Source organism: Herpailurus yagouaroundi, unplaced genomic scaffold (genome assembly GCF_014898765.1).
Source record: "Herpailurus yagouaroundi ecotype Mexico unplaced genomic scaffold, PumYag 185, whole genome shotgun sequence".
NCBI lineage: Eukaryota > Metazoa > Chordata > Mammalia > Carnivora > Felidae > Herpailurus > Herpailurus yagouaroundi.
This window is the reverse complement of record NW_024412416.1, coordinates 18,700,956-18,723,062: the sequence shown is the minus strand read 5'-3', so window position 1 is coordinate 18,723,062 and position 22,107 is coordinate 18,700,956. Positions and strand designations below refer to the sequence as shown.

At 47.6% G+C, this 22,107-nt stretch overlaps 1 protein-coding gene across 1 annotated transcript in view; it reads left to right on the top strand.

Moving 5' to 3' along the window:
* The window catches only part of ADAMTS17 (ADAM metallopeptidase with thrombospondin type 1 motif 17), a 345,055-nt gene that overhangs the window by 61,892 nt on the left and 261,056 nt on the right, over positions 1-22,107 (top strand). The window contains exons 5-8 of the mRNA XM_040493411.1: positions 1,315-1,487; positions 11,870-11,953; positions 12,694-12,851; positions 19,877-19,920. Coding sequence (XP_040349345.1) covers positions 1,315-1,487; positions 11,870-11,953; positions 12,694-12,851; positions 19,877-19,920 — 459 coding nt within the window. The remainder of the gene's footprint in view (positions 1-1,314; positions 1,488-11,869; positions 11,954-12,693; positions 12,852-19,876; positions 19,921-22,107) is intronic.

Here is a 22,107-nt window from a genome sequence, read left to right as displayed (position 1 = left end):
CTCTGTGGTTGGATGTTTAGATTGCTTTTCAGTTTTCACGATTGTAAATTATATCATACAGAGTATTCTTGTTTGTTCATTATGACCCATATCTCAGGCTATTTCGTAGTGTGCATTTGGGGCCCTGGAATGATCAGGTCACTTTATGAAGCCAGTTTGTGCATATGGGGCTGGGTTCGCTGCATGAAAGTTGTAGCAGGGCTGACTTCTGTATGGTTTAGTGCTAAAAATGGGAATGATAGCTAACAAATTTAAGCACTGCCTTTCTGTTTACATTTGGATCCTGAAAGTACACACTATTCATATCACACTTTGGTGTCGGTCAGAGGGGTTTTCACCAACAAAGTCTAGGTTGCCCTCGCATGGCAGCTTGAATGCCTAGACACTGTGATATGGGCTCTAATTAATAACAACACCTGCTTATCAAAGTGAGATCTTACAGGGCATCAGTTTATCTAAAGAGTCAGAAGAGGGGTCGCCTGGGTGGCTCAGTCAGTGAAGCGTCCAACTCTTGATTTCATCTCAGGTCATGATCTCACGGTTCATGAGATCTAGCCCCATGTCAAGACAGCACAGAGCCTGCTGGGGATTCTCTCTCCCTCTCTCTCTGCCCTCTTCTGTGCACACATAGACACACACACACACACACACACACTCTCTCTCTCTCTCTCTCTCTCTCTCTCTCAAAAATAAATAATCTAAAAAAAAAATCCAAGAGTCAACAGAGGATTAATAACCTTTCCCTGTGTTGAGGAAAGGACACACTTACTTGCATTTTGGCCAGGATGTGTGTGGCATGCAATATTTTTTTCTGATTATATTTTGTTTTCCTTTGAAATAATGCTTTGTGATTGCTAATGTTTATGGCTCTTTACTCATGACTCTCAGAACGGCGGCCAGAATGCCACCTCCCTGGGTCCCAGCCGTCAGCAGCGGGTAGAACCCTTTCTATGCCGTTAACCTGAGGTGCTTTCTGATCTCTCCCCACTGGGCCTAGGCTTCCTTTTCCTCCACCAACTGTGTCCTGCTGTCTACCTTCCTCTGATGGGACAGATTTTCTCTTCCCTGATATTCAGTCCCTTTTGCCTCCTCGGCTGTGATGTGGACAGGTGTGAGCCGTCTTCTGCCCATCGGCTCCACCTGTAGCAAGTGAGCTCAGGTCCCCCACCCCCCACCCCATGACGGTGGAGGTCCATCTCCTGGCCACTGGAGACTGACCCTTCTCTGTGGGAAGCTCAACAGAAGTCCGGCTTACCTTATGGCTTTGGAAATCAAAGTGCCAAGGACTGCATGAATGTCTCCGTTGTCTTCTAGAAAAGAAGAAGCCAAGGAGGGGCAGGCCGTCCCAGGACTGGCGGGAGCGGAGGAACGCCATCCAGCTCACCAGCGAGCACACGGTGGAGACCCTGGTGGTGGCCGATGCCGACATGGTGCAGTACCACGGGGCAGAGGCCGCCCAGAGGTTCATCCTCACGGTCATGAACATGGTGAGTCTCCAGTCGGTGTTCTGACCCGGGGGGGCTCTGTTTCCTCCTGGATGAATGTTCTGTCATTGTCTTTTCCCCAGCTAAGGAAGAAGCTGGGCTGAGGGCTGGAGACACACACAGCCCTGTGACCCCTGAGCAGGGAACTGAAGGGCTTCCCAAGGGAGAGGGCCCACCCATCGCCCCTGCCCTCATGCGTTGTTTCGGCGCCTGGGTCTGCCCCGTGGTTGTGCCCTGCCTGCCACTCTTATCAGAGGTTTGCCAAAACCTTTGTTGAGTGCTAGACACCCTGGATTTGAAGTTGAGTGAGTCAGCGCCCGTTTTAAGGAGTCAGTGGTCTACTAGAAAGAATCAGGATCAAATTTTAATGTGAATCGGTTCTTGCTGTGTGCCGTGAGGGCTGGGGGAAGGCGCGGGGGGAGGTTATCTGTTTGAGTGTACCAGAGAAGGAGCTCGGAAGCCTGTGTCTACATCTGACTCAATGAATGAGGATAGAGGGAAATCTTCACATGATGGCTGGGCAGGGGAGGGGCTGCACTCCTCACAGTGGACACACAGAAAGACTTTTGCATGCATCCCAATTCTACCTAATCCATCCACTTTCCTAACAAGCATCTCTGAAGACCACTGGCACTACGTTAGGTATTGGAGATACAGGTGCACAACAGACCTGGTCCTTCCCTTGGGAGGTAGTGGTATCGGCAGACAGATAAAACACCATCTTACAGTAGATTTATCTGCAAGGGGCCACTGGGGCCCAGGTGGAGGGCTGCTGAGTGATCATCCTGTATGATGGGTACTTTGGGAAAGAGCTCACCTTTGAGCTGAGCGAGAGTAAGGGTTTGCAAGATCAGGGTAGGGGTGACAGGTCTCGCAGCAGGTGCGGCAGGGGCTGCATTTGTGGGCGGGGGTGGTGGTGTGTGGTATGATGTGGCTGCAACAGGGAATAGGGGAGCCTTAGGGGAACAGTTGGGGAGAGCTGGTAGACATCCTGAGCAGTGGGGCCGCTGAAGGGGGAAGGGAGGAACGGCCCCAGCAGCTGTGCCCCGCCTGGGGGAGGGGGGCATTGGAGTTGGAGAACGTGTCGGGGAGAGGGAGCTAGGGGGCAGGAGTGAGGGTGGAGGCGGGGGTCAGGCAGGGAGGAGGGAGGTGCTGGCCTGGGTTTCTGAGAAATATGCCTGAGTTCTTCATTTGCACAAACCCAAGTCCTGCTGGTGGCTGCTTAATGATGGGCTGCTGTGCTTTGTCCTGCCCTGAGGAAACCCGGGAGGACGGCTGGTGGGGCTGGCTCCACACCAGACCCTTTCATCTGTAGTTAATTTCATCTCGTTTATTGTTTTTAATTGTCCAGAGTACAAGTGCCAAGAGTAAACACTCATTATGGCAACTAAAGTAGTAATGAGGCAAAGCTTCTACTTTGATATTTGCTTTCATAATTTTATCGTCAGCACAGCAGCAGCCGTTTTTTAATCACAGGCAGGGAGGGGGAGGTACGTGGCAGTGTACCCCGCCCCTGCCCCCCAAAGCTGTAAGACTGAAGGACAGAGACTGAGTGGTCCTCTTGTTTGGCTTTAATTCCACGGCCTTGGCTTCTCTTCCACTGCTTGTACTAAGACGTTGGAGGCTCCAGATCCCATCGCTGAGGGCAAATCTGGGGCCAGCCACATTAAATTGGGATTTAGATGTTTTCTGATGAGGCCTGCCTAATAAGAGCAGTGCCGCTGTGGTGAGAGGCATATGGCATGTGTATGCTAATACTGAGCCCTCCAGTCACCTCCCGTGGGGGCTCTTGGCTGGGGTGGCGAGACCAGAGACCAAATGAAGACGGAGTCTCCTGACCCAGTCACACAGACTCTCAGCACCGAACACTGGTTTCCATCGCTCTAGTGGTGGTTAGCTCTTCAGCAAGTTTAACGACGGGTTGCATTCAGACGCTGCCCCTTGTTCGGAACAAGACCCCCCTCCACCACTACCATCCTTCAGTCCCTCAAAACCCTAGTTTTGAAAGAATTCCAAAGAATTCTGTTCTTCCTGTGGCTGTTGTAGCCAAGGGATTTCTGTTAGGAAGTAAGATGATCTTTAAGCCAGGAGGATGGGAAAGGATTGTGGTCGGGATGAGGAACCCTGTCATTAGCCAAGCCTTCAGGTGCCGTGAGCGGGAAGGTGAGGCCAACCAGCCCATCTCTCTCCCGCCAGTGTTTAGGGTGGGGCTGCAGGATGCAAATGGCTCTGTGTGCCTAGCTTCCGTGGATTTGGGGGAGTCTGCTGGAGTGGCTGCCACCTTCCTTGCAACACGTTTCTCTCCAGGCTGAGGGAAGTAGCATCATTGGGTCTCACTTGGGTCTCTGGGTAGAGACCTGCCAGTCCACGCTTGCCACTCTGACCCTTGAGGCTAAGTCTAGGCAGGCTTCTGGGCACTTGTGGGGACTTGGTGTATGAAAACACGTTCAAAGCTGGGGGAATTTGGTGTCACGTGTCGCCTCCCAGTTTTCATAGCCTCTCATGGTTGTGACGTGTGAATTAGATTGGTGTCCGTCAGTGGCCTGATGGCACGTGTTTGAGAGGAGGGAAAGGAGTGGATGTCCATGATGAGTGGCTGGGTTTTTTCTCCTCATCATCTGACCTGGTGGATTTCATTGTTTGCCCATCTTACAGAGAAGGAAGTGGAGCCTTGCGGGGGGAGTGACACAGTCAGGGTGCATGGCAAGTGAGTGAGTACATAGCAGGGCGAGCACGCAACACCAGGGTGGAGGGACCCCTGTCTCACCTGTTCAAGGTGACAGGCATGTCTGGGGCCTGTTGTTTCTCTCCCTCTCCACCCTGGTCTGCCCATCGTTACCTTTAGCCTTGACGACTGCAGGAGCTGCCTTGCTGGGCTCCTCACTTTCATTTTCTTCTCTCTTGAATCCTTGTCCCAGAATGGCCAGCAAGAGGTTCATCCAACAGAGTTAGGACTTTGTCACTAAGCAGCCCTAAGCCCTTCTGTGGCTTCCTGTGCAGTTGATGCAGAATGTCCCTGTTTTGCATGGCCCTCCCAGGCTGTGCAGTGGAGACCTGCCTGATTCTCCTGGACTTTATTCACTTCTCCACCTCAACACCAAACTGTCATAGGGGCCACTGTTTCTCAGCTGCCCCAGGCTCTTCCCTCACTCTCTTTGGCCTCTCTTTGTCAGGAATGCTCTTCTCCCCACTCCTTATCAAGCTAGCTTCTCTATCTTTAAAGCCTCTGGGTAAATATCCCCTCAGAGGGGCTCTCCTTATAGACCCCTCTGAAAAGGCCAACCTGTTTTCTTTCTTTTTTTTTTTTTTAAGCTTTATTTCTTTCTTTCTCTTTCTTTCTTCCTTCCTTCCTTTCCCTTTCTTTCTTCCTTTCTTCCTTCTTTTCTTTTTTCTTTTTTTCTCTTCTCTTCTCTTCTCTTCTCTTCTCTTCTCTTCTCTTCTCTTCTCTTCTCTTCTCTTCTCTTTGACAGAGTGTGTGAATGGGTCAGAGAGAGGGAGAGAGAATCCCAGGCAGGCTCCATGCTCTCAGGGCAGAGCCTGATGCAGGGCTCGATCCCACGAACCTCAAGATCATGACTTGAGCTAAAATCAAGAGTTGGTTGGACAGTTTAAGTGTCCAAGGCCAACTTGTTTTCTTTATCATAGCAGGCTGCTTTTGTACTTGGTCCTTATCTTGAGTTATAATTTCATATTTATTTGCTTTTTAAAAACCATTTTGCCGTGGAGATTTGTTATGCTACTGAATTTAAGCTGGTATAAAATCAATTTAGAGTATTATAACTTTAGGATGTTAAGCATAATCCCTACAGTAAACACAAAGAAAATAGCTACAGAATATAAGAAGAGAAAATGAGACAGGAATTAAAACAATTTCACTGTTAAAAAAATCAACTAAACACAAAAAAGTCAATAATGCAGGAGACGAGGGACAAAAAGGCTATCAAGTATAGGGGCACCTGTTCAAGGTGACAGGCACGTGTGGATCTTTACCTAATATAATATACAAAAAATTAACTTGCAATGGATTAAAGACCTGAACATATAAGAGCTAAACTATAAAACCTTTAGAAGAAAGCATAGGGAAAAATATCATGACCTTGGATTTGGCAATGACTTCTTGGCCATGACACCAAAAACACAGGCAACAAACGAAGAAATAGGTAGAGCCGACTTCACCAAATTTAAAAACTTTTGTGCATCAAAGGACACTATCCACAGAGTAAAAAGGCAACTCCTAGAATGAGAGAAAATACTTGCAAATACATATTTGACAATATCCAGAATATAGAGAACTTCTAAAAGTCAACAACAAAATAAACAACCTGATTGAAAGATCAGCCAAAGAACTTGAATGGACATCTGTCCACAGAAGATCTGGAAGTGGCCGATAAGAGCCAGAAAAGATGTTCAGTGTCGCTGATCATTAGGGAAATGCACATCAAAACCACAATGAGATACCACTTCATTACCTTTAGATATTTTTATTTATTTATCTGTTTATTTCGAGTAGAGTCGACACACAATGTGACATTAGTTCCAGGTGTACAACATGGTGATTTGACAACTGGGTGAGTTATGCTGTGCTCACCACTGGTGTAGCTACCATCTGTGACCACGCGACACTATTGCAATACCAATGGCTATATTCCCTATGGTGTACCTTTCATTCCCTTGACTTGTTCATTCCCATAACTGGAAGCCTGTATCTCTTGCTGCCTTTCTATCGTTTTGATCGAGATGCTATTATTTCAAAATCTACGTAATAGCAAGCCGAGTGGATGTGGAGAAATGGAACCTTCGTGTGTGTTGGTGTCATGGTAGATTGAGGCAGTGCTTATGGGAAAAAGACCAGTGGTTCTTCCAGAAAAAAAAAAAAGGTAAAAATAGAATTATCATGTCATCTAGCAGTTCTGCTTCTGAGTATATACCCAAAAGAAGGGAAATTAGGGCCATAGGCAGATATTTGTATGTCCATGTTCACAGCAGAATTGTTCAGAGCAGCCAAAAGGAGGAAGTAGCCCAAGTGTCCATGGATGGATAAATGGATAAAGTGTGGTTTATATGTGCTATGGAATATTAGCCTTAAAAAGGAAAGAAACTCAGACACAGGCTACGACGTGGATGAATCTTGAAGATATTCTATTAAGTGAAATAAGCCAGTCACAAATACCCAAATACTATATGCTTCCACTTATATGAGGTCCTCAGAGTAGGTCAAATTCATAGAGATAGAAAGTCGAATGGGGGCTGCTGGGGGCTGCCAGGGGCTGGGGGAGGGGGCATGGAGAGTTCGTGTTTAATGGGGACAAGGGTTTAGTTTTGCAAGATGAATGAGTTCTTGGATGCATGGTGGTGATCATAGCACAATAAAGTGAATGCATTTAACACTACTGAACACTATTTAATAGTGGTTAAGATGGTAACTTTTATGTCATATGTATTGACTGCAATTTAGAATGTTCACTCACTAATTCAGCTCTGTTTACTGGGTACTTCATGTGTGCTAGTCACTCTTCTAGGGTCTGGGGCTAGAATAGGGACCATGACAGGTCCCACTCCTATGGAACTCATGCACTGGGACCAACAGACGGCGCTCAACATGACAATCGGTAATATTTGTGTGTGAATTTTATAAACTGTGATATGAAGATCCAGGCGATAGCAAGCGAGTGAGGCGGTCAGGACATCTCTGTGAGAAATGAGTGATGTTCCCCCTAGAAGGGAAGAGGCACTGAGGAGCCAGCCAGTGGAAGTCAGTCTGGCATTTGGGAGGCACAGAAAGAGGAGATTTCTGGTGGGTGATGGGGGAGGGGACACAGTGAGAGACCGTGACAAGCTGGCCTACCTCACAGTCTGGTACACCAGGGCATGGAGAGTGGACTTCGCTGCAGGCACGACCGGAAGCTACTTGTAGGGGTTTAAGCAGAAGAGTGGCATGTGCTGATTTGTGTTTTTTAAAAACCCCTCTGGGGGCGCCTGGGTGGCTCAGTCGCTTAAGCCTCTGACTTGATTTCTGCTCAGGTCATGGTCTCACGGTTTGTGAGATCGAGCCCTGCATTGGGCTTTGTGTGCTGACAGTGCAGAGCCTGCCTGGGATTCTCTCTCTCCCTCTCTCTACCCACCCCCCCCCCCCCCACCCCACCCCACCCCCGCTTATTCCTGCTCTCGCAAAATAAATAAAAAATAAAAAAAAAAAAAAAAAAACCCTCGGCCTGACTCTTATCCCAGGAACTGGAGTCCTGCCCCAGGCTCTGTGTCCCCAGCAAACCGCTCATGTGCACGGGTGCACGTGGAGGGAGAGACCTCTGCCAGGCTGGGTCTTTCTGCCAGCAGCAGGCTGCAGAGTGGTCCTCTGGACCTGGCTTTTGTCAGTTTTTCAAATGTGCTGAAGTGCCTTCTTATGTATGTATCTAGGGTTTCCTGTGGTTGGGGGTGGTAACGACACAGGAGCAGGAATATTTTCAAGAACAAATTGCCGGCGGAAGCAGGTGGCGCTGACAGCAGAAACCCTGGGTTTGGGCAGCCAGATTGGAAAATGGGGCCCCTCGATGGAGCTTTGGTTGTTTTTAGCTTCCTTAACAACCATGGAGTGAGATGAAAACCTGCGGTGTTCCAGGCAAGCTCTGTTTGGAGGAAAAATGACATCAATTTCACCCCATTACCATGTGAAACAGACAGGAAGCCTCTCTCTGGTGCCCAGAGAAACTGTCACAGTGTTAGAGCACTCCCCCGTCCTCACACGCCAGCAGTCATCCCTGAGAAGCCACTGGGGGGATTGTAAACTGCAGGTGGCCGGGCCCACCCCCAGGGTCTCTGGCTCAGTGGCTCTGGGGTGGGCTTCAGAATGCATGTCCAACAAATGCCCAGGTGCTACTGCTTCAGGGACCCCACTCAGAGGCACTGTGCTAGAGAAAAAGTTCTTTACTACATGGGGGTCTGAATGGGCACCCAATGTGATTGGAGGGTGTCAGCCGCGGTCCCTGTCTGTCCTTGGGGAGGCTCCAGGTAGCACAGGTAGGTGGTGCTCTTATGAAACCCCTGCATTGGCCCTTGAACAGCTCCTCTCCGTGTGTCCCCATCACCTGCTTCTCTGGCCCTGTCTGCCCCTCCCTGCCTGTGTCCCCAAGTCGCCCAGGCAGGAGAGCTGCATCGTGGTGCTGGCAGTGGGTCTACCCGGCTTGGCCCCCAGGCTGCCAAGGAAATGTGACAAATGCAGTCAGGGCTCTGAACACTTGCCAGGACGCAGCCGGAGCTGGACGCCGGAGACAGAATTTCCAGACGATTGGCGGTGCTGTTCCTTTGCCCAACCAGGTGTCTCCCTAAACATCGTATGGCTGCCGCCTCCAGGACTTCTCCTGAGCTTGAATTTCCATGGGGAAAAAAAGACGAGGAGACTTCGTTACATGTCTTTGGGGCCTGCTGCTTTGTGTTTGTGGCTGCCATCAGATTTTCGTCTGGCTCTCCTGGCTTGGCTCTGGGTCTCCACGGAGATCCTGTGCTCCGCTGAGCTCTGTGGGAACATGGTACGGTGCCCACCAGGTGACGAGGTGCTCTAGCTGTGGTCAGGCTCCCAGATCTGTTTTCCTGGATGTGAGTACCCTAGGCACACGTCAAGGGGAAATGCCTGCCTTTGGTCTTGCTAGAGAATGTCGCTAGGGCATGAAGTTTCTTCCAAAAAAATTAATTAAATTCCAATTGTGGTAAAATACATACTAAATTTACCATCTTAGCCACTTAAAAAAATTTTTTTTTAAGTTTAGTTGGGAGAGAGAGAGAGAGAGAGAGAGAGAGACAGAGACAGAGACAGAGAGACTGGGGGAGGTACAGAGAGCGGGAGACACAGAATCGGAAGCAGGCTTCAGGCTCTGAGCTGTCAGCACAGAGCGGGATGTGAGGCTCCAGCCCATGAACCAGGAGATCATGACCTGAGCCTGAGATGGGATGCTCAGCTGACTGAGCCACCCAGGTGCCCCCCATCTTAGCCATTTTTAAGTATACAGTTCAGTATTGTTAAGTATATTCACACTGTGCAACCAAATCTCTAGAACTTTGTCATCTTGCAAAATTGAAACTCTGTACATGAAGCAGTTCCCATCTCTCACCCCTTCCTCCCAGACCCTGAAGTATGAAGGTTTTTCTTCCCCTCTGTCTCACATCCTTTTTACCCCATGGGAAGCGACTGAGACTTTGGGGCTCATGGTTGTACAGGATGCACAGAACTGTCATCAGCCCAGCAAGGAGGAGATGGAACGTTCTGGAGAGGCAGATTGTTCCTATGGTCTTGCTGTCCTGAAATGTGCACTATTTCATGCAGATTCTTTATGCCTCCTTTATGTGCTGTGTCTCAGTACTGTTGAGAAGTGCTTTACTGTGTCATTCCTTTAAACCTTCTTTAAACAATATCTTTTAACATCTTTGGCTGGGGTTGACATTTTAGGTGATGAGTAGATTACACCTTGAAGCCCTGTGCAACTTGCATTTTCTCCCTCAGAACTTCAGGGTTTCATTCTTACTATTTTTTTTTTCATGTTTTGAATTGAGGTTTTCCAGTTTGGGCCCAGTCCTACTGCTGAATATTTCTGGAAAAATTTGAATTGCAGCCATTGGGTGGTTCTCAAAATATCAAAACAAGGAAAAAGTTATGTGTTTTCCCCTTCTTCACCCAGGTTTGGGGATAGGTAATTAAGACATGACTTCAGAATTGGCCTACAGATGGTCCAGTGTGAAAAAAAAAGAAAAAGAAAAAAAAAAGAAAAAAACTGCTATTTTGTTCTTGAGGGGAAAAAATGGGGGGTGGGGATTAAGAACAGAACAACTAAACGTGTTCTGTTTTCCTTGTGGGAAAGAATATTAAATTACACAAAGATTTTATTTTGCTTTAATAATAGTTTTCAAAGAGTAAGATCTAAGCAATGAGACAGCTAATTCCTTTGTCACACAGATGCTCAAACATCATGCGTGCCTGGCTTCTGACGTTTGTATGCCAGACGCTGTGTCCAGCTTCATGTGGCCTGAATTAACGGTGACTGCCCTGTCTGCTCTGGTGCTTGCTTTATGTTGCCACCGATGTACCAAGGAACACAGTACCAGCTGGAGAAAGTTCTGATGTCCCTGCTGCAAAATTCTGCCTCCTAGATTGTGTCTGTCAGAAAGAAAACAAAGTAGAATATTCAAAACCATGTGAAATAAGAGAAAAAGAAAAACTGTATGATCTCACTTATATGTGGGATCTAAGAAGACTGAACTCCTAGATACAGAGGAAGCGATGGCTGGTTGCCAGAGAAGGGGTTGGGCAGTGGGCAAAGTGCACTTTTTCAAAAGGCTCTCCTCCCTGTTCTCTCTATATCTTAAACACCTACATGATCTACCCCTGGGGCACCCCCTACCTCCTGCTTTGTCCATGTTACAGGAAAGCGACCCACGGATCCTCACATTCAGTGGGCTTTTCCCATCCAGGTCAACTTTGATTCCTCTGCCTTGTTTGAGATTTCTTATCTCTCTTCCCCTTGAAACGCTTTCCTTTGATTTTTTTTTTTTTATATTGAGGTCCTTATAATTAGGTTCTACCAACAAGAGGTACAAAACTGAGGGACAAATCCTTTTTTATTGCTGTGCCTCTATCTCCATGACGTGCCGTGGTTGGAATGAGGACTTTAGAAAGAAGGAATATGGTCTTGTTGGCTGGACAAGCCTGGATATGAATTGGGGTCATTGTTGACTGACTGGGGGTATTGAGCAGGTGGTGTTATCTTGGTGAGCTGAGGGTGGTGGAGATAATGTCAAAGAGAAAAAACTTGATGGGTTGTGATGAGGGTTAGAGATGACACAGGCTGGCACATGGCAGATGGCTACAGGCATTGACCTCCCCCCTCCCCTACATGAAGGTCCCTTTCAACCTCCTGCATAAAAGCCAAGAATGGGAGTTTTGAGTTTTCTATCAGAATCGTCTAATATCCATTCCTCCTTTCAGAATCTGCTGTCCTATATCTTTTTAACAACTGATTTCCAATCAACAGTGTGCCTTTCCCTCCACATCCTCATCAACACTTGTTATTTCTTGTCTTTTTGATACTCATCATTCTGACAGGTGTAAAGTCATATGTCATTGTGGTTTTGATTTCCCCTGATTGAGCATCTTTTCGTGTGTCTGTTGGCCATCCATATGTCTTCTTTGAAAAAATGTCTGTTCACATCATGTGCCCCTTGGATTATTTGTGGTTTTTTGGCATTCTGACTGATTATGATTAACTGAAGTCCATAGTTTATTTAGACGTCATTAGTTTTTATCTAACATCTTTTCTCTGTCCCAGGATCCCATCCAGGATACTGCTGTATTTTTGTTAATTTTTATATTTACACCACATTTCTTTTTTCTCTCTTGACAGGTGTACAATATGTTTCAGCACCAGAGCCTTGGAAGTAAAGTGAACATCCAAGTTACCAAGCTTGTCCTGCTACGACAACGGCCTGTAAGTCCCCAGGGGTGCCCTTTAGAGTGTGCAGATGGTGCAACTGGTCTTGAAGTTTCCTGCTTGCTGTTGAGAGCTCAGGAGGTTTTCAGTCTCCTCTGTGGTCCCTGGCTTTGCAGATGGCAACAGCATGCCCTGGGCCAGGGCCTGGGGATGTCCAGAGCAGGGAGGGCAGGCACTGTGACTCAAAGCTTGGTGTGCACACAATCTGCTTGGAATCTCGAGGGAGCCCTGAGCAGTGGACCTGTGCACATCCTCCCTCCACCCCTAGCACATCTCACATGTGCAATCTGGATGGGGAGGTCTTTGGAAGCCCTCTGGAGCTTCCAAATTTGGATTCACTGTAGAGTTGTTTTCTGGTCTTTCAGTTGAGTGCATTCCCACGTGATAACGTCGCCTTGCAGAGGCAGGCAATGAATTTGATAATGGGAGACTAATGCTTGGTTGGGTACACTGTTCAGTTTGCCAAAAAAAAAAAAAAAAAAAAAAAAAGAGAGAGAGAGAGAGAGAGAATAATAACATGGTCTTCATTTGAACTTACAAATAAGGCCCTGGTGGCCTCTCTCTGGGTCTCTGCATCTTCCATCTTCCTACCGGCATTAGGTTTGTATCTGGAGGAAGCACATCATCGAATGACATCCCAACAAGCAGCTGTCTCCACACTATATTCTGAACATGAACTCAGGCTTCCCTGGGTGTTTGCTTCTTTAACTGCCCTCCCCACCCCTGATTTACTTTAGGCCAAATTGTCCATTGGGCACCATGGTGAGCGGTCCCTGGAAAGCTTCTGTCACTGGCAGAATGAGGAATATGGAGGAGCCCGATACCTCGGCAACAATCAGGTTCCAGGAGGGAAGGACGATACGCCCCCTGTGGATGCTGCTGTGTTTGTGACCAGGTACAGCTGGGTTTGGTCTGTAGCTGGAAATGTGATGGGAAAAAGACATTTCCCTCTTTGGAGGGGAATAGAGGGCTATTTGCTAGGAATTCAGGCTTGGAAATCAGACCTGGGGCCGCCTCTCTGAGCCTCAGTTTCCTCATCAGTAAAATGGGGATAAATGATAGTACCTGTCTCTGAGTTATGAGGATTCAGTGAATGTGGGAAAATGCTTTTCTTTTATTTTTTTTAAATGTTTATTTAATTGAGAGAGAAAGAGAAAGAGAGAAAACGCTAGTGGGGGAGAGCAGAGAGAGAGAGAGAGAGAGAGAGAGAGGGAGACAGAAAATTCAAAGCAGGCTCTGCAATATCAGTGCAAAGCCTGATGTGGGGCTTGAATTCACGAACCACAAGATCATGACCTCAGCTGAAGTTGGGCACTGAACCAACTGAGCCACCCAGGCATCCCTGGGAAGGGTTTTTCACAGTGCCTGGCCCAGAGTAAGGGCATGATAAATGTTAGCCATAATTTCTGCTATTGCTATTATTAGTATAAAAGTACTGAAATCCTGATTACCCAGGAGTCCCAAGCAATTCATCTATTACCTCTCCCCTGCATCAAATATAATGTTCACTGGGAAAAAGCTAACTCGTGTTTGAGGCTGCCTCCAAACTGGCTTAAACACACTATTATGGGGGCCGCGGATACCCCGAGTTCCTGTAGGAGGAGGTCCACGTCGGCACACGTGTGCTGTGCGCAACCCCATCCACGGGACCCTCTCAGGACAACAGCAGTGGGCAGAGATGCCTGGGGAATTCACATGGCGGTTCTACTTGAAGTAGGGAGCTGAGCTTCTTTCTAGACTGCAGAGGTGGACTTTTCCAGACTGAGAGGGAAACCAGGGGCCAGCAGTGGACAACAGAAACCAGGGACAGCCTTGTTTCCACATAGGCGGCAGCAGTGTTATCTTAGTCTGCCAGGGCTGCAGTAACAAATTACCACCAACTGGGTGTGTCAAAACAACAGAAATTTAGTCTTTCACCATTTTGGGGGCCAGAAGTCCAGGATCAAGGTGTGGGCAGGGCTGTGCTCTCTCGGAAGCTCTAGGCAAGGATCTTTCCTTCTTCCTGACTTCCAGTGGTTGCCTGCAGTCTGGCATTTTTGCCTTGTAGATGCATCATTCCAAACCTCACCCTTGCAATGCTAAACTTCCAAGGTCACTACTTTGAAAGTGGTTTGTATCAAAACTATATAAAATGTACAGGTTCTGAAAGTTCGTGAGAACTTTCCCCATGTAGTGTCTTCCCTGAAGTTTCATTGCTTGGCTGGGTCAAGAAAGCACAGGCAAGTGGTCTTGGTTTGGGAAGAGTAGCCACTGCTCCCCTCCCCTTTTTTGTCTAGAGCAATAATAAATGTCACTGAAATCGGTGTTGACAAAGCTTCTGGATGAGCTCTTGCACAAAATGCCATCTGCAGACGTGAATGCACCCTCAGCCGGAGAAGGCTTTCTGGCTTTCTTTTCTTTTTCCTGCTTCCAACAAGCCTATTTACTATATTGGAAATATTTGGTATAAACATGTTGGTTTTCTACATCTCACACCCATCAGGATGGCTGCTACCAAAAACAACCACAATAACAAGTGTTGGCAAGGATGTGGAGACATGGGAACCCTTCCTTGAGCACTCCTGGTGGGGCTGTAAAATGGTGTGGCTGCTGTGGAAAACAGTATGGAGGCTCCTCAAAATACTAAATACAGAATTACCGTATGATCCAGCAATCCTGCTTCTGAGTATATACCCAAAAGCATTGAAAGGAGGGTTTCAAAGAGCTATTTGTGTACCTATGTTCCTAGCAGCATGACTCATAATAGCTAAAAAGTGGAAGCTGCCCAGGTTTCTTTCGATGGATGAGTAAACAAAATGTGGTCCATCCATGCAACGGAACATTGTTCAGCCTTACGAAGGAAGTATGTCTTGTCACATGCGACAGCATGGATGAACCTGGAGGACATTAGGCTAAGTGAAATACACCAGTCATAAAAAGACCAATGTCGTATGATTCTATTTACATGAGACACCTAGAACAGTTAAATTCCTAGGCACAGAGTGTAGAGCTGGAGAGAAGAAGGAATAGGAAGCTAGTGTTTAATGGATATAGTTTCAGTTTTGCAAGACGAAAAGAGTTCTGGAGATTAGTTGCACAGCATTATAAATGCATTCAACATCACTGAACTGTACACTTGAAAAACATTTTAAGAGAGTAAATTTTATGTTCTGTGTAATCACAATAAAACAGTTTACAATTTTTTTTCTGGTTGAGCACCTGGGGGGGCCGAGGGTGGTGGTCCTGAATGCGTGGGGGTGGTTCTGAGTATGGGTGCTGGGGAGGGGGGGATGTCTGGTGGCCCCGAAAAGCAAGGTTCCTTCCGCTGCAGGCAGCACCAATGCAAAGGCATCCTACGTCTCGGTTCCCCGAGGCCAGCTTGGGGCTGGGATTCTCTTTCCCGGTTTCATGCTGACATCTGATGAACTACCTGAGCAGTCGAGGTGCTTCCTCTCACCTGCTTCTGCGGAGCTGCTGGACCGAATCGGCCAGTGCCCAACCCGCTCTGTGGGTCCTCGCAGCTGTTAAATGCAAGGCCTCCCAGAAGGACAGGGGAGGCAGCGCCAGAGTCGGGGCTGGGAGCCGAGTTGGCTGCGAGGCATTGTTTAATAATTAGAGGCCGAGAGCTGCAGTTCCTAGGTTGGGATAATAACGGGCTGATGTTTTCACGTGGAAATTGGGTGCGAGACAGCAGCTGCTCTTGAGAAACAGCCCCTTCCTCCCGGAGTAATCTGAGCTGAGGGTCTAATCACAGCTTGCACAGGCCAGGAGGTGTTTGGGGGCCAGTGTCCCCCAGTCCTGGGACTGAGACTGGCTAATGCAAGGGTTTCTTCTCTGCCCCCCCCCCCCACCTCTTATGCGCTGTGGCTGAGCCCTAGAGTGCATTCTCCTGGACATCCACCAGCCCTACAGATGGCCAGCCGCAGAGATGTGAGCATGACATCATGTCCAGCAAAAGCTGCTGAGCCAGAAGCCACAGAAGCTGGCTTTCTGGCAGCTGTGGTCATGTCTGGGGCTAGAAAACACCTCTGAGTGAACTGAGTCTGGGACCATGTGGGACCCACACAGAGGACTGGGGTCCAGGAGGCTTCAGCACCTGGCACAGCTTTACCTTTGGCCGTGCATCTCCCTCAGGAAGCCGTGAAAATAGGATTTCCCCCCAAACCCAGCTCTGTGCTCCTGGGAAGCACCTGGAGCAAACATGCAGGGCCAGCTTGGAGCTCAACCACAGGTACACCTCCTGCCATCCCTGAACCTTCCCCACCATGTAACTCCATCCCACTCCCCGGGAATCGTCTTCTCTTTAGACTTTGACCAAGAGGGTCTCTGGCTGGCTTTGCTCATGGTGAGGGCTCAGTGAGTATCTGTGGAGCATCACGTTACATTTTCCTGGGGTTTCCAAACCAGGAAGCTTGCTGGGCACGTTGAAAGTGGTCTGGAAATGTACGTCTGCCAATAATAAAGGAGCCACTATTTATTAAGCCCCAACTGTATGCCAAGGCAATCAGTTATGCACAGGATTAGCTACATAAATTGTGGGGCCCAGTGCAGAAGGAAAATGCGGGACCCCACATGACAAAGACTTTCAAGATGGTGATAGCAGAACAGTAAAAACCATGTTGCAGGACGGGAAGCTTGTGAGCACACAGGCACGAAGCACACCAGGTCACAGAGGCCCACACAGCCTTCTCTTGAGGAACAAGCGGCGGAAAGGGAATAGACTAGAGACTGTAGAGTTGCGTTGGGACCTCACTTGAATCCTACAGCCCCTGAAAGTGGGTTTGGCATGAATTTGCGGTGGGAGCACCTGAATATGAAGCTGCCCCTGCAGCAACATGGCTTGTGTTTTCTCTTCTGAGAAACAACCTTGGCAGGAAGGAGAAAGAAGAGTCAAATTTTGGCTGACTCTTTTAAGCCAGAATTTTTTTTTTGTTGTTATTACTTTGAGGATGAGAGAGAGAGAGAGAGAGAGAGAGAGAGAGAGAGAGAGAGAGAGAATGAGCAGGGGAGGGGCAGAGAGGGAGACAGAGAATTGGAAGCAGGCTCCAGGCTCCGAGCTGTCAGCACAGAGCCCGACGTGGGGCTCAAACTCACACACTGTGAGATCATGACCTGAGCCGAGCCGAAGTCAGACACTTAACCGACTGAGCCACCCCCGTGCCCCTCTTAAGCCAGGGTTCTAATTGAGCTTGCCTCTGTCCTCTGTGAGCGACTGCATTTCCTCCCACTTCCTCAGGTGATGCAATGGATGATGTTGCAGGGTCCATCATTTGAGATCACCTGTTTCCCTTCAGGGAAGTCATGGGATGAGAGAATACACAATGCTCCTGTCAGCCAACAGCGCTGGCTATCCCCAAGATGGCACCCGTGAAGTGGGCACCATCTTCTTGGTTCTGTTTAGTTCTTGACTGTGAGACTTGTGGTCATGTGTGATTTCTCCTTTTGCCCAGGCTTCAGTTGCTCACTCTGGGAAACCCTGGAACAAGGCATTGGGCCAGCTTGGTTATTTAAATGGAAGGGGTGTCAGGTCAAGAATGTTGAGTTGGGGTCAGATCCATACCAGAGCAGCGAGCATCTGTATGTCCCTAATTTTACTTGTTTGTTTTTCTCTCTGCTGCTACTTCTTGCAACTTCTACTGCCTATTACTTAGTCTTTTAAAAGGTCATCTTTTTTTTAAAGTTTTTGTTTTAATTCCAGTTAGTTAACATGCATTGTTATATTAGTTTTAGATGCACAGTATAGTGATTCAACACTTCCATGCATCACCCTGTGCTCATCACAACAAGTGTACTCTTCAATCCCCATCATCTATTTCCCCCCACCCCCCACCCCCCAACTCTGGTAACCATCAGTTTGTTCTCTATAGCTGAGAGTCTGTTTCTTGGTTTGTCTCTCTCTTTTTTCCTATGCTTATTTGTTTTGTTTCTTAAAATCCACATGTGAGTGGAATATATGGAATGTGTCTTTCTCTGACTGGCTTATTTCACTTAGCATTATACTCTCTAGCTCCATCCATGTCGTTGCAAATGGCAAGATTTCATTCTTTTTGTGGCCAAATAATAATCCATTTTATGTATATACCACATCTTCTGTATCTATTCATCAACCGATGGACACTTGGGCTGCTTCCATAGCTTGGTTATTGTACATAATGCTGCTGTAAACATAGGGGTGCGTGTATCTCTTTGAATTAGTGTTTTTGTATTCTCACTACTGGGCATTTACCCAAAGAATACAAAAACACTCAAAGGTCATCTTTGACAAAAACAAACAAAAACAGACAAACAAGAAACCTCAAAGCTTCCTTTTATTGGCTCTTGTGGTTATCCTCTCTCCATTTCCATGAAAGTTCCCTTGGTTTTGGGGTAAGTTTATGAAAAATGTGGGGTTTTTGAAAATTTCCTTTTTCCCTTTATTAAGATTGTTTTAAAATTGATGATAAAAGTAGAAGGGCTTGCTAGGAAAAAATTAGAAACTTGTAGTAAGCAGAACCCACGGGCGCTGCTGACAGGATTGGTACCCGCTCCTCCTCGATGTCTCGCTGGCCAGTTTCACGGCCACACCTTCCAAGCTGCCCCAGCCTCTCCCCCAAGCTTGCTGGCTGTCTGGCACATCTGGTTTTGTACATCAGGACTCCAAGTGGAATCTGTGGGTCTAAGTAGGCAAGTGGAGTCTTTGACAAGCTTCAGGTGAGCCTGAAGCAAAGCCAGAGTCAGGAACGCACAGACTTTTCTCTGTTTCCAGGGGATCCTACACAGCACTGAGAGGCATCAGGCATGGGTTACACTTTGGAGACAGATGCAACAGAACACACTGCACATTGGATTGGGATTGACATGGAGGGAGAAGGAGAGATGACCATACAAAGTTAGGTTGGGAGAGTACCACATGGCCTTCTCTGTCATTGTGCCCTTTGTGAACAAATGGGTCAGATCCTTCCCTGAGAATAGGTTGTGACAGAGGGTAGGAGAAGAATTGAGGACACTGATGCCAGGGGACAGAGTGTCAGAAAGGGGAAAGATGGCCCAACCCAGACCTGCCGTGTTCTTCCGTAACTTGGTTTAGTGTCAACCTTATCCGGCTGGCTTGTCCGGAAGAACTTGGAAAGTGAAATGAGACGTGGCTTCAGAACACACCTTGTAAACCTGAAGGAATTTAAGGGAGTGGGTGCTTTCTCTCAGCCCTCCATGGGCCTCCATGAGAAGACAAGCACGGGGCCCTGGAGGACCAGGCCACTGCTCTTCATGGCCGGTCCCAGGCAGGGCACTGCCCCAACCGCTGGTCTGGTCAGCCCCTAACTGTGGGAACTTTGGGAAAGTATCATGGGAACTCTCTGGTTTGGGAAGAGAAGGGCCCAGACCTGTTGTTTCACACATGAGTGGCTAGAGGCCACAGCGAACCCCTTGTACCTGTGGAACTGGGGCTGGACCAGTGCTCTTCCCACACAGCCACACACCCGGGGGATCCTGGGAAGCTTTAAAGGGCATAACTTTCAGACATTACTTTTGTTGTCTTCTCCTGTAAGTGCCATTTGGTCACTTCAGCATCTAAGGCCAGTTGCTGCCCACGTCGAGGAGCTTGTGGAGGTCACTACAATTTGACGATAGTGAATATTAATCGTCTCTGATGCATGATTTGCAAATGTCTGCTTCAAGAACTTTCTCAGCTGTTGGGAGGGAGTCCTCCCAGCAACTGAGTGTTAGGTGGAGTCGTTAAGCTATAAAAGGGGGCTTTATGTGGGGTAACTGGGCCTACGAGGTGGGCACTGTGGATGGGTTACTCTTGACAAGTGGCTAATTGGTGTTCTTCACTATAAGCTGGGCCACCCGAACCAGTAACAGAGTAGGATAACCATTCGGGCTTCATTGACAGTGTTTTCTTCTCCCATTCTTGGGGGCCACTGCATACACCTGACCAGGTCTGTCTTTGTTTTTTTTCAGGACAGATTTCTGCGTACACAAAGATGAACCGTGTGACACCGTTGGTAAGTCTAGAGGCAGAATAATAATAATTTAAGGGGCTGCCGCCCCCCTGTGATAATCTGGAGACTTGGTAAGACTTCTAGTCTGGAGGAACTGTCCTCAGACACACTCTGCCTTTTCTGTTGCCTCTTTTCTTATAAATTAGTTCTTTGACTTTATTTTACTTCATTTTTTTTTCCTGATAAATGTTGAGGTTGCTCATGGCAGAAGGTGTCCAAACAGATGCTTAATAAGGAAGGTATGAAAAGTTAAACCATAGAAGGTGTCTCCAGGGGCTGCCTAAAGGTGACTGTGGCTGGGGACACAGTTGGCACTGAGCCTCTTGGTCACTCATGCAGGAGGGGAACCCCCCCCCCCCACCAAGTTAACACAGTTGTCATGAGACAAAAGCTTACCGTTTACTCTCGTGCATGTGGGTGATCTTTACCAAGTGACCTACAGGTGACTGTATGGGGGTGAGACACGTCTCCTCTGCCAGTCTGGGCACCAGGCTCGTTTCCTTCTGGTCAAATGGTATTGAGACCAACACGTGGCGCTGACAAGGCACATTTTTCTTCTTCCCCTTCCCTCCCTTCCTCCCTCCTTCTACTTTTGCTTCCTCACTCAGCTTTTTCTTCATTTGCCATTTTTTTTTTTCTCTTCTATCCTCAGTTGTATCTGGCTTGTTGTTGACATGTTGTAGGTTTCAAACTGGAACCAGTCTTTGAGCATAGGAATAGGGCCCTTGGTTAACAGAGGAAACCCCAAGACGGTTTCCAATTTTGACTGCTGTAGCACTAACCTTTATCCACCAGGAGGTTGAAATATTGTACTGCCAAGAGCAAGATTCTGAACGTGATGTGCTTTGAATTGTAGTAAAACGGTATGGGATTGACAAATATATATTATTGTGGAATTCAAATGTTTAAAAACCTGTGTTTCCTAGGGAGTCCTGGCAGTGGGTAATCCTGAGCCTTTGGGCCACATATGAGCTGGGTGACCTTGACCATTTTAAACTAGGTGGCTTAAAAGGCCCTACAAAATCTAGTATGATGGGGGGGTGCCTGGGTGGTTCAGTCTGTTAAGTGTCTGACTTCAGCTCAGGTCATGATCTCACTGTTTGTGAGTTCAGGCCCCTCGTCGGGCTCTCCCTGACAGCTCAGAACCTGGAGCCTGCTTCAGATTCTGGGTCTCCTTCACTCTCTGCCCCTCCCCCGCTTGTGTGCACGTACTATTTCTCTATCACTCAAAAATAAATAAATAAACGTTACCAAAAAATCTAGTATGATGATAGCTAGCATTCATGTCACATTTTAGAGTTTTTGAAATGATTTTTTTTATCTTATATTCCACCAGTCCCCTAAACAAATCTGGGAGACAAGTGTCAAAAACTGCCCCACCAATCCATGCTTCATTGTCAGGGGCTGTCTCCATAAAGGAACCGCTATGCAAATGCATCATAAAATCGGCTCCAACAGAGGGATAGCTGACACCCGTCGCAGTCCAGTTGGGGCTTGAGGAAGACCAGTATCCCTTGGCAGAGCCAAAAAAGCATGTACTATCTCAAGGAGTGGCTGTTCCTTCCCAGCATTTGTTCACAAATCAGCTTCTGCACTTCTGCCCAGCAGGGGGTGGGGGTTGAGGCTGCTCCAGACCCCTCCCACTCCCTGTGCTAGCCTCTGAGGAGATACCCTTTGCATTGCCCTTGCCTGAATGTCTTTCCCAGAAGACTCTGTACCAGGCAGGGCCAAGCTCTGCCCTTCACCTGTGTGACCTGGTACAGGGCTTTCAAGTCTTGGTCACCACTGTTAATTGATTGATTGATTGATTGATTGAATGCATGCATACACGCAGATGAAGGAATTGCAGGTTTTCTTTCATATGATTTATAGCTGGCTTTCTTTTGAGTATATAATTTTCACATCAACCATCAATTGTGATTATGTACTCTATTTCAGACCCCCTGTTAAAGAGTGAACAGCTAGTTCTGTCTTCCTTCTTTCTTCTGAACTAGTTCACCTTGCTACTTAAGTCCCATCTGCTAAGGCTATTCTATTGAAGTACCATAGATTGGGCTGCTTAAACAACGGAAATTTGTTGTCTCATGCTTTTAGAGGCTGGAAGTCCAAAATCAACATGTCGGCCCTGTTGGTTTCTCCTTGAAGCCTCTCCCCTTGGTGTGCAGATGGCTGCCTTCTCCCCCATGTCCT